Here is a 12,325-nt window from a genome sequence, read left to right as displayed (position 1 = left end):
CCTTTTTTGTGTTTGCTCTTCTATCTTAGTAGTGTTGAGAGATTTATCTTCTAGCTCACTAGTTCTGGCTTCTATCTCTTCAGTTCTACTCCTTTGCCCTTTCAGTGTATTGTCGATTTCTGATATTCTATTATTCATCATTTGGACCTGTTTCTGTAGGTTTTGAATTGTTTCCAATGCTGTATTTATCTTATTTGATTATTCCTGTAGCGCTTTCCTGACTTCTTCCTTATTTTTCTCGACTCCATTGTATAGTGTTTTGATACATTTTATAATCATTTTTAGGAATTCCTTCTCTGGCATTTCCAAAGCCTGCCCATTTTCAGTATGGAGTGTAGGTCTCCTTCCAGCTCATTTTCCTCAGTCAGTTTAATCTCGTTTCTGGACCTGTGCAGATATGGTCATCTGCTTCTGTTTTTTAGGCATATTCTGGGGTTATCAACTTTTCAGTTCTAGACCTCTAAACTTCAAAACAAAAAACCCAAAAAGCACAAACAAAATAAAATAACAACACCCTGATTTTAAATACAAATATTTATAAGTCAGGCAGTTCCTACTGATATGGGATTGTTTTAACAATTGCTGGGTTCAAAACATGGTACATTCTTTTTGGAGGAATGGTGAAAATTAATTATATAAACAAGAATAAGGAGGGTCTATGAGTATTTAAGAGAATTAATCCATTTTTTGGTATTTCTGAAGTATATGAAAATTAAATACAAAGAATTGGTACATTAAGAAAAATTAACTGTTCATTTAAAAAGCTGTAATGTCCACTAGTTAACACTTAAAAAACCCAGATTTAAAAATAGCAAAATCATGTTTGGTTGAACATCGATTACAATCCAGACGTTTCCCATGTTAGTCTGTACTCAGTGTTGGACTTCCAAGAGCCCACGTGGCCTAGGGGTCAAGCCGTCTTCTGCTACTCAAAAGTTCAAAGCCACCAGCAGCTTCATGGAAGAAAGAGCTGACAATCTGCTAACCCTACACGGCAGTTCCACTCTGTCACTCGGGGTCACCATGCGTCTCAACAACACTTAACAACAGTGTGGGAGTTCATGTGCTCATAGTGAGACAGTTCACAAATACAGTCAAAATCACCAAAATACTGTGAATTTTAGCCAGAAATGTACTTCCTTCTCTGCTGGAAGTAGTTGATTCTATGTGACAGGGTATCCTCTTGTCTGCAGGTACTACATCGTGATGGTCACCATGTTCTTCACCGTCAGTGTGGTGAACAACTACGCCCTGAATCTCAACATCGCCATGCCCCTGCATATGATATTTCGATCTGTGAGTGCCGCCGATGTTCCCCTCAAAGTACCCCTGAGTCGGCAGACCTGGCAACGAGTAAGGTTTAGGGTGTGAGACTCGGTGTCCAGCGTAACCGTTGAGGCTGGCTCATGTGAAAAGTCAGGCAGAACAAGAGTGGTGTGCACTGGGGTGGGGGTGTTGCTTTTATCCCTTTTGTCTCATCTCTGAGGAATGATTTTTAAAAGGGAAATTAACGTTTCCCTTAGAAATAGATTTTACCTTTAATTTCCTTCAGATAGTTGATTTTTCTATTCACACTAGCTATTAATCTTGTCTAACTTACCACTTTTTGTGATCTTCGTAACATTGTTTGCTTCTAGTACATGAAGCAGGTACATTTCTTTTCTGATTCCCTGTATACAGAGGCTTGAGATGATGAAATAGTAGGGGGAACCTCTTGTTGAAGGTGGGATTCCCCCACACAGTTGAAGTCTTCTGCTCTGTCTCATGAGGGCGGCTGGCCATGTATCTAAAGGAGAACAGCGCTTCCTGAAGGGCAGGAAAGACTTGAAGGGAAATGTGTCCGGGATTCCCAAAGGATGCAGAAAGTGTGATAAACTCGGGTCCTGGTGTGGCGCTGTAGGATAAGCACTTACTGCTAACCACAAGGACAGTGGTTCAAAACCACCAGCGTCTCCTTGGAACCCCTGTCAGTGTTGCTGAATCAGAATGACTTACTAGCAGTTAACAACAGCAACAACATTACTTTGTGTCCGAGGTCCTGCTGAGATTGAATGCTGTTCCCAAAGGGACTTTCCAAGGCTAAGAAGACATTCAAAGCAGTGATTACCTAGACTTTACAGGATACTTGCTACTTTGCAGACACCCTCCAGAGAATAGATAGTTGCGCATATGCCTCTCTCACTACAGCTGGGCTTAGGGAAAGGTGGGCAAGAAGGCCACTTAGGAAAAAGCTCTGACAAATTGTTGCTGTTGTCAGAGCACTTTCGGTTCCAACCCATCACGAGTCTGAATAGGGTTTCCATGGAGCCACTGGTGGGTTTGGACCACCACCCTTGCAGTGCAAGCTGATCTTGTAGTCCAGTGCTAATCCGGCAGCGCCATACCATTAGATAGGAATTTGTGACAAAAAGCGAGTCTGAGATATCACTTAGTTTGTTAGTCCTGGCTTCCACTAGGACCAGGTGAGGATTGACCCCTTTTAGTCTCAACATTAGGACTCCTGGGATGGTGCTGTGGGACCCGCACTGGACTGTGAACCCCAAGGTCAGCAGTTCAGTTCAAACCCACCAGCTGCTCTGTGGAAAACGCTATACTGGGTTGCTATGAGTTGGAAGTGACTCGATGGCACACAACAATAGGATTTTTAAAAATGCTCATTATCAAGGAGCCCTGGTGGTGCTGTGGTTAAAGTGCTCGGTCATTGGGAGAAAGATGTGTCTGTCCGTCTGGGAAACCTTGTGGGGCAGTTGCGCTCTGTCGTGTAGTCGCACTGTGAGCTGGAATAGACTCCATGGCAAAATGGGTTTGTTTGTTTTGTTTATTCTCAATGTTTTCTTTAAAAGGATTTATTGCTTTGTTGTTGTTAAGTGCCATGGAGTCAGTTCTGACTCATAGTGACCCTGTATAGGGTTTCCAAGGCTATAAATCTTTGTGGGAGCAGAAAGACTCAGCAACCTCATCTTTGTCCCTTGGAGCTACTGGTGGGCTCGAACCACCAACTTTGTGGTTTATCTTGCAGAGTCACCATGCTCATTTATGTATTCGTTGACGTGATAGAATTTTGTGGCGATGCAGCATGCTAGCTTAAGAGCCGCTGAGCTTTACCCGTTATTCACCAGAGCCTCCTTCTCTCTCCCCTGTTGCCCCTCCCGCTTCTGTCCCTGTCCCAGTGCCCCTTGAATTACGGGACTTTCTTTCCCTCGTGCACTAACTCTGTTCCCTTCTCTCCTTCACAGGGTTCTCTGATTGCCAACATGATTCTAGGAATTATCATTTTGAAGAAAAGGTAAATAATGCACTTCTGTATTTTGTGTATAGGAATGCTATCCTTAAAGCAACACCCTTAGCTGCCCATCTGGATTCCTTCGCCTCCAGTGGGGATACATTTGTTCTTGGCCATCTTTTTTCTTAGTCCTCTTTCTGAGCATTTGTGCACATTTCTGAGTTAGCCTATTACTAGGTAAGTCGTGCTCTGTGACTTTGGAGCAAGGTTTCCTGTGCATAGAACTAACGGGCTGATGTCATCACTGAATCATTAGTGCTATTGGAGCCCTGGCGTTGTGCTGTAGGATAAGCACTGGACTGCTAGCCAAAAGGTCCAAACCCACCAGCCGCCCCTTGGAAACCCTACACGGGGTCACTGTAAGTCAGAACTGATTCGATGGCACTTAACAACCACAACCACAACCTACTAAGCCAATTGATGTCGACTTTCAAGAATGGGTTGTCTTTGCTGTGTTGATGAGGCCGGGTTCCTATGCGGTGTGTCTTGAGTCCGTTTCGTTTGAGATAGAGAAGGGACGGAGCCATTGATCAGAGAGCAGAAGTCAGGCCGCATGTAGACCTCCCAGGAGCCGAGGCTGAGAGATGAGGACCTCTTCCCAGAGCTAGCAGACAGAGACAGCCTTCCCTCGAACCAGCACCGCAAGCTTGGACCTGTAGCCTCCTCAGATGTGAGAGAATCAGTTTCGTTTGTTAGAGCCCGCCACTTGTCACCTTTGTTACAGCAACACTAGAACCCTGAGACATCCCAGTAAAGACCCAGTGGCCTAGAAGATGGGATGGCGGCTGTCTTAGGACTTGTTGCTGTTAGGTGCCACGGAGTCGGTTCCAACTCATAGTGATCCTGTCGAAGGTTTCAGACTGAAATGGCCAAGAAGATGGGATGGGAGGTTCAAAACAGTTCCTTGTGATTTTGTTGCCAGTGCCTGTCTCAGGGGAGGGTGGGCAATATCAGAAGTGCCTTGGGTGTTTTTTCAAAGTCTGTGTCTTCCACCTTCCTTTTGAGCCTCACTCTCCCTGCCAAGGAGGAGGGCTGTGCATGTAACATCTGAGAATTTTCTAAGGAGATGTTGACCCTCACCATTAAGACCCAAACTGTACAAGTTGATGCCAACTTTTCTGTGTTTTCCATACCCAGCCCACATACTGGAACTCAGCAGTAACTTAGAAAGTAGCCTGTCTGCTTAAACCAAGTGGGGACCCTGTCTGATGTCCCCTGACTTCACACAGGTGGGAAAGAGAATCAAACTCCATTCAGCTGAGGGCTGATTCCTATGAAGCAGAAGTCAGACATGCTTTTTAACCCTATAACCTTCTTTATTCTGACACCAACTAACTCTCCCTCCCCCAGCACTCTCTGCTTCACTTCTGGGTCCAGTAATCCACTGCAGTGGTCACGCAGAACTCATAACAGTATTCAGTTATAGGGCTTATTAGGGAAATGAACTGGAGGCAACTCAGGAGCAAAACCAACTCAGGACGCAGCAGTTCTCCAGTCAGGAACGCCTCTTGTCTGCCGCACGCAGACGCACCTCCCTCTTGTCTGGCTTCTCAGCCCTGTGGCCCCTTGACTTCTATGAGCCTAGAGCCCGCAGCTGCTCTGTCTCTCCATACCACTGCCCCTGCCCTCACCACTTTTCCCAGTAGGGCTCTCACCCTCCACTCATGCTCTTCCTTCATTGATGATCTCGGAATCTTCCGTTCCTGCTTCTGTGTTGGCATCTTTTAAACCTAACTGGATGGAAAAAACGAACTGATCCCAGCCTTAGAGTCCGGTGTACCTTATTTGCATGGCCCCACCCAGTCAATTGGTGGGAATTAAGAAGGCATGGGCTAGAAAACTAGCCATAGCCAGTAAACTCGAGGTACCACACCATCAGTTCAGTGTGAGGGCCTAGATTGTAGTTAATAAATAACAGCTGTGGCATCAAAAGGCCTCCTCTCCTGGTCGTGGGTGGGCCCTTAACCCTGAGGGTGGGGTAGTCCTCAGAATTGACTTGTCTTTGATGTCTTCCGTCTGCTTCTCTGCACTGAAGCATACCCGAAAGGGAGCTTTCAAAAATCTGTAGAAACATGGAATTAAACAATAATGGAATTGGTTTGTCACAAACTTTTGGAAACCCCCTCATATATCATATTAAGGAGCCCTGGTGGTGTATGAGGCTATGAGTTGGGCTGCTAACCGCAAGGTTGGCAGTTCAAATCCTCTGGCCTCTTCGTGGGAGAAAGAGGAGACTCTCTGCTCCCATAAAGATTTCCAGCCTTAGAGACCCTATACAGGGTCGCTGTGAGGCGGAACCAACTCCACAGCCCACCACCACCACCGTTTATGATACGCAGATTTGTTATGTTTAAGTGAGCATTGGGCTACTTGGTAGCATTGTAGTTAGTAAATCACCACGCTGGGCCTTACCTGTGGTCTTCCAGCCTTTGACTTGGCTCTATAGCAGGGATACAAAAGAACATGTTGTAGAAGAATCATCTGATATTCACCCCAAATATGCAGGGTCTTTCTCCAGTATCGTAATTTCCCTTAAGAACTTGTTTGGGGTCTTTCATCTTGAATCTCTCAAAGGCTTTTTGACATATCTCAGTGTTCATCCCCCATAGAACAAGACCTTCTGGAAGTTAGTGAGCTAATGAAGTGACGTAGTAACTTTCTAACTTTGTCTTGGGTAGAAGTCCCTGTAATTCACAGTATGCTTTTTAGTCCACGATTGGAAGACCAGAGCTCCGTTCCCCTTCACTGTGTCCTGCATTCTGGTTTTGGCTTGAGTTGTAAACCTCTTCATCTTTGACTTTCCAGACTAACCCCCAAACCAAACCCACTGCTGTTGACTCAGTGCCACCGACTCTTAGCAACGCTCTAGGCCGCAGCAGACCTTCCCCATAGAGCTTCAGAGACTGTATACCGTTCCAGGTGCTCACAGCCTCATCTTTCTCCTGTGGAGTGGCTGGTGGGTTTGAACACCCTTTCAGTTAGCAGCCCCAGGGCTTCCCCCACTGTGCCAGCAGGGCTCCTCAGCAGTCTGCATAGATCCTTTCTTTGTAGCTGTGCCCTCAGTAATGCCCAAGTCCTCACCCAGCCTCTCCTCCAGCGTGGTCCTCTTAGACCCTCTACTTTGCTTTCTCTGCTGCTTGGCTAGTTCTGTTGGCCTTTCATGAGAAGCTGTGTCCAGAACAGTACAAAGTATTTGAGTAGAAAACCTTGGGTGACTGGCCTAATCCTTTTGAGTTTAATTTTTACTTTTTGCCTGAGGTCCTTTGCTCTGTGACCTTAGTCTCAGATGCTAAGGATGCTATTTGGTTGATGTGAAGAGCTGCTGTTAGGACTGCCTGCTGCTCTCGGTGTGGAGTGGCCCTCCCTTTATCCAGTCACCAACCATGCCTCCCACAGCACTCTCTTCTTCCATCTGGGTCCGATAATTCCCTGCAGTGGCCACTCAGAACTCAGACTCCATCTTCACAGTTATGAGTTTACTAGGGAAGTTCACAGGTTACAGTTCAGCCTCAGACATGCTTACAGCGCAGGTTCGCCAGTAAGAACAGCCTCTTCTCCGCTGTGCCCACAGGCAGGCCCCTCTTACCCCTTGGCCTGGCCACTTCCCTGATCCAGCACTCTTGCAAAGCTCTTGAGGGCTTCTGATCAATGCCCTGAGGACACACCACTTCACCATAAACCTCAGCCTGAAGGCACTCGGCTCTAATTCTGTGGGTCGGCAAACCTAGTTCCTCCAGGTAAGGCTCCGCAGTCTGTAAGCAAACCTCCTGCCCAGAGTCCCTCAGGGTCACTCACTCCATGGGCTGGGCAGGCCGCTGCTCCGCCTCGTGCTCTGGCTCTTGTTTCGGCCACTGCTGTGATGTCCGAGCTTTCTGCCCCAGGGTCAAGGAGGTTCAGTGTTGGGTCCAAAGGACATGCTCCATTCCTAGCTCTACTTTGATTCTAGGGAGATTCTCCCCTCCTGCATCTGAGGTGGTTCATTTTGTTTCCTGCGGGATGGAAACATTGATCAATCGGTTTTTAACAGCCACCCACAACCGGCACATCGGCATGTTCCTCCACCCCCTCTCCCCTAGCCCCATCAGGAAGATGCCATTTGGTGGGAATTTGCAAAGACTAGGACTGAAAGGGACTCCTGATGTGGCGCTGTAGGATCAGCACTGGACTGTGAAACACAAGGTTGGCAGTTCAAACCCCCGAACTGCTCCTCGGAAACCCTATGCAGTGTCGCTATGAGTTGGAGCTGACTCAACGGCACTTCACGATAACATGGCTGAAAGAGACATTAGAGAATGAATTCACTGCACCATATATGGCACTCTTCAAAAACAACATGGAAGTAATTTCAGTCTCAGACTTGAAAAAATAATCCCCTCCCTGGAAAATGGGTGACTGAATCCTGTTCTGAGTTGAATCCCACTACTTGTCCTGGTGTGGTGCTATAGGAGAAAGCACTGGGCCACAGGTTGGTTTAAACCACAAGGTCTGTGGTTCAAACCTACCAGCCACTCCTTGGAATTCCTATACAGGGTCACCATGATTCCAAACTGACTCAGCGGCGCTTAACAACAACAACTTATATCTGATGCTCTGTTCTTCCTCTTCCTTAGGATATAACCTAAGACCTGGCGTTGGGCCCCATAAAGTCAGGGTAAAACCAACAAAAACAGTAGATCTCAGTTGCGAGAGATCTGGGTCAGGCTTGGGTTTGGACACTTGAGAACAAAATGGAATGTCACGTCTGGTCTATTTCTGTTTTTGTTGGAATGAAACAAGCCAGAAAACTGTTTGAAATGACACTTGGGATTGTGTGTTGTTTAGACATAAATCAGCATGTTGATCTCCTTAGTGTAAAGGGTGCTGGGGAGGGATTCAGAGAGTCCTGTTTTAGTATCTGACTGTAAATAAAGTTTAGACACTTGACCTGAGATACTTTGTTCTTTCTTCTGTTGGCAGATACAGTGTCTTCAAATACGCCTCCATTGCCTTGGTGTCTGTGGGGATATTCACTTGCACTTTCATGTCAGCCAAGCAGGTGGTAAGAGTCAGCTCACACAACATTTCTGCGCCCTTCTGGCCGCGGGGGCCCAGGTACTTAGAATTGACATAAATGCTGATGCCCACTTGGCACAAGGAAGCCCATCTCTTCCCTAGACAAGTGGCGGCCAGCAGGTCCTATCTCCCTCACCTCTGGGCAGCTTGCTGGTTGTTGGTATCTCTCTACCTCATGGTTTTCCTTATCTCCTAGACTTCGGAGACCAGCGTGAGGGAGAATGATGGATTCCAGGCATTTGCATGGTGGTTACTAGGCAAGTACATTCGCTACAACCAAACTCACGGCCTCTGCGCTTCTGTTGGCTGAGTGTTCTCCTAAGGTTTCTGTTTCTTGGCAAGAAGATTTGGCTAAGCAAATTATATCAGGGGAGAGGACCTCCTGGGATCACATAGCTCTAAAAACTCAGAGCCGTTCAAGAAATGAGAAAAAGAAATTGTCCGCACTCGAGGCCCTGCTCTCTCGATTGCCACTGGTGCCGAAAGGAGCGTCCACACTCACTTTCCTATCCCTCTTGGGGAGCAGTGTCTGGGGACCATCCATTTGTCTGTGAGCTGACCAATGAGTTGCTCTCCTGAGGTCCATTAGAGCAGAGGACGCTTCAAGTTTCCAAGGGACCTATTCCCAAATCTTCAGTTTATTTTCTTCTTAGGTTTGCCGTTCCGTATGGCAGTGTTCCCAGACCTGCCTGCTCCTTAGGATCCCCTGCTGTAGAGCTCTGTTCTCACGACGTGTGACCAGAGACGTGATGCAGTGACAGGTTGAGACTTTACTCCGTGGAGGAAAAATGGGCCTGAATGAGCTGCGCTCAGTTTGTTTCCTGGCTTGGCAACTTATCTTTTGAGGTTGTGGTTCTTAGCATAAGGGGCTCTGTGGTACAGAGGTTACGAACTAGGCTGTTAACCACCAAGTCGACACTTCGAATCCACCCATTGCTCGGTCGGAGAAAGATGAGGCTTTCTGTTCCCGTAAAGATTAACATAACAGCCTCAGAAACCGTGTGCAGGGTAGTTTGGAGTCAGAACCAACTCCTCAGCACATAAGCACCGCCACCACCACCACTCTTAGCATTCAGAGAGCTTTTTGTGAGTTGTTAGGAAAAAGCTATCCCCAGTAAGAAAAATTTATAAACAATAGGAACACAGAGTTTCTGCGGTGAGACTCGATGCGCTGTAGTCTTGGTCTCCACCTCCCTAGAGATGCAGATTGAGCCCCATTCAGATTTGGACCGTGGGCACGATATTAAATGGTAATTCTCATTGCTGCTGAAGTTGCTGTGAGGCCGCCATTGCCAGGCAGCTTGTGGGGGTAGAAATGGATATAGCCATCCTGGGGCAGAAGGGGGTGTACAGAGTTTATGAACTGTTCCCAACCTTTGACTCCGTAAGTCCACTTAGGAGCGTTTATCCTAAGGAGATAATCAACGTGTTGTTTCAAGATCCATGCACAAGGGTGTATGTACATGGATTTTATTGATGGAATTGTGGGAAATCATCTAATCATCTCACGTTGTAGGAAATTGACCTCCACATGAGAGACTCGTATTCAACCACAAAATTTTTAACAAAACAAGTAATGACTTGAAGGAAAAGTCCAGAAAGAGAGAGTGGGAAAAGCAAACTAAGAAATTGTATATGAGAGGGGCTTCAAAAAGTGTGGAAAAATGGAATGGAAAGAGACTGGAATTTTTCCCTGAACTTTTTGAAGCCACTGCATATGCCATCTGATGCTCATGTGAAGTGTGTGCGTCATTGTAGAGAGAGCTACACAGAACTGGCGGGACCATGATGACTGATTCTTATGACTTCTTTGTAAAATGCCCTACACTTGATTTATAGTATCTGTGTAATTCAGAAAAATAGCTGTTCTTTAGGGGAAATTTCTGGAAATGGGCAAATGCAGATGCCATGTAACCTGTTGTTTGTTTTTTAGGTATTGGGGCACTAACATTTGCTCTCCTGACGTCAGCAAGGATGGGCATATTCCAGGAAACTCTGTACAAACAATTTGGGAAACACCCCAAGGAGGCTCTGTTTTACAACGTAAGCAACTTTTTGAAGCTGGGGAAGGTGAAAATTACTGAAGTTGTGTTGTGGCATTTCAAATGCAGTGCACCATCCCTCCCGTGTAGTGGAAGGATCAGTTTACTACCAGCAAACTGCTTTGGGACCAGAGTCTGAAGTACTTTTAATAGTGAGTTAATGTTGGGCGGCAGTGCAAACACTTCAGTTTGCTGTGGCTGCCAACTGAATGGCTGGAGGTTCAAGTCCAGTCAGATGCCTCAGAAGGCTAAAGATTTAGTTCTGAAAAATCCACCATTGCCAACCCGGGGGTGCCATGAGTCAATGGTAGCTGCTTGGTTCATGTTCACGCTGAGCCACCAGACAGTTCCCTAGAGGAGTTGACTGTGCCCAACCATTCTGTGACAACATGTCTGTTAAGCAGGGACAACCCCACCAGTCAGTTCCCGAGAGGAGTTGACTGTGCCCAACCATCGTGGTGACAACATGTCTGTTAAGCAGGGACAACCCCTCGGGATATGGAGCCTTCACTCCAATGAAGTTGGGGTCACCCGGATATGGAAGCCTGCAGAAGGGAAGGAAGCTCCAAAGCAGTGGGCTAGGAAAGTATGGGGGGTGAAGCTCAGTGCGGTGTGGTGAGAGGAGGGAGCCCACCAGGGGCACGTCCATGGGTTCACAGCAGAAGCTCTGTCTCAGCCTCTTGGGGTTGGGGCTCTAGAACTGCTGCCTGGGGACCTGCCTGTCACCAGGAGGCCCCCAGGGCTGGGTGAGGTCGTTTCCTCCAGCCTCTGCCTCCCCTGGGAGGCCTGTTCCCTGACCTTTGTACTGAAGTTGCAAACAAGCAATTTGAGACAGTTAATTGGAGCCAGAGTGTGCTTCTGGGGATGTAAAGAACCTGGGAGAATTCCCATTGGTTCACCCCGCCCCTCTCTGCTCAGGGCCGGGCACATAGTAACTGCTCAGTGAAGGAACTGTGGACTCTGTGGTGGAGGCAGGGGTGCTGGGGGTTTGTCTGAAGTACGTCCATGCGTCTGCCTATTGCTTCCTCTCATTCCTCACTCTGCTCCTCCTTGTCTCCCCACCTCATATCTGTCCTCAAAGTCTCGTTTCCTTCTAGTTCCTAAACACCCAGAAACCTGCCTTTTTGTGTACTTCATACTTGTTTAATCCGATGTTTGCCCAACGTTTGTCAAACACAGTGAAGTGTAGCGAATCCTTTTGGGCAGGAGGACTATGCATTAAACTGTGCCATCCCTGTTGTTGAGGAGAGTGCACTAATTCCAATTTTCGCTCCCTAAGGGTGAGAACTGTAATTCTGGCCTTTATAGTAGCTCTGGGTTAACTGAGAGGTCAGTGGTTCACACACACACACCCAGAAAGGAATCTCGGAAGACAGGCCGGTGATCTGCTTTTGAGAAGTCACAGCCATGAGGACCCTAAGGTGCATTCGTCTCTCCTGAGACACACGCGGTCAGCATGGCTTGGATTTGACTGTGTGTGTTTTTGTTTTGTGGTAGTGTGCCAGGGGTACCGGTGGTCAGAGGCACTGGCAACATTTCACATATTAAGTCTAACTACCTTTCTTTACTTTCTGTTTGTCTGACAACTCGTCAAACTTGCAGGCATTGTACAACGGATCTGTTTATAATGGGTTTGCCTTTTAATTTGTGTAAAATACTTCTTCCCACAGCATGCCCTTCCTCTCCCTGGGTTCATCTTCTTGGCCTCAGACATTTACAACCATGCAGTTCTGTTCAATAAGTCCGGTGAGTTTGGGGTCATGTGGGAGAATGACCATTTTTGAGGCAGAATCTTGACCTGACCATTGCTTTTTTTTTTAAGGTTTTTATTGTGGATTGAGTGAAAATTTATAGGGCATAGCATCAGTTTTACATTCAACAAATCATATACCTTGTTTCATTACATTGATTATAATCCCCTCCACATACCATCAGTTAACAGTATTTC

At 46.8% G+C, this 12,325-nt stretch overlaps 1 protein-coding gene across 1 annotated transcript in view; it reads left to right on the top strand.

Moving 5' to 3' along the window:
* Window positions 1-12,325, top strand: part of SLC35B4 (solute carrier family 35 (UDP-xylose/UDP-N-acetylglucosamine transporter), member B4) — a 34,594-nt gene that overhangs the window by 13,134 nt on the left and 9,135 nt on the right. The window contains exons 3-8 of the mRNA XM_006861147.1: window positions 1,194-1,296; window positions 3,237-3,286; window positions 8,240-8,321; window positions 8,532-8,592; window positions 10,269-10,378; window positions 12,048-12,123. Of these exons, the coding sequence (XP_006861209.1) occupies window positions 1,194-1,296; window positions 3,237-3,286; window positions 8,240-8,321; window positions 8,532-8,592; window positions 10,269-10,378; window positions 12,048-12,123 (482 nt within the window). The remainder of the gene's footprint in view (window positions 1-1,193; window positions 1,297-3,236; window positions 3,287-8,239; window positions 8,322-8,531; window positions 8,593-10,268; window positions 10,379-12,047; window positions 12,124-12,325) is intronic.

This window comes from Chrysochloris asiatica, unplaced genomic scaffold (assembly GCF_000296735.1).
Source record: "Chrysochloris asiatica unplaced genomic scaffold, ChrAsi1.0 scaffold00041, whole genome shotgun sequence".
NCBI classification, from domain to species: domain Eukaryota; kingdom Metazoa; phylum Chordata; class Mammalia; order Afrosoricida; family Chrysochloridae; genus Chrysochloris; species Chrysochloris asiatica.
This window is presented reverse-complemented; position numbering and strand designations above follow the sequence as displayed.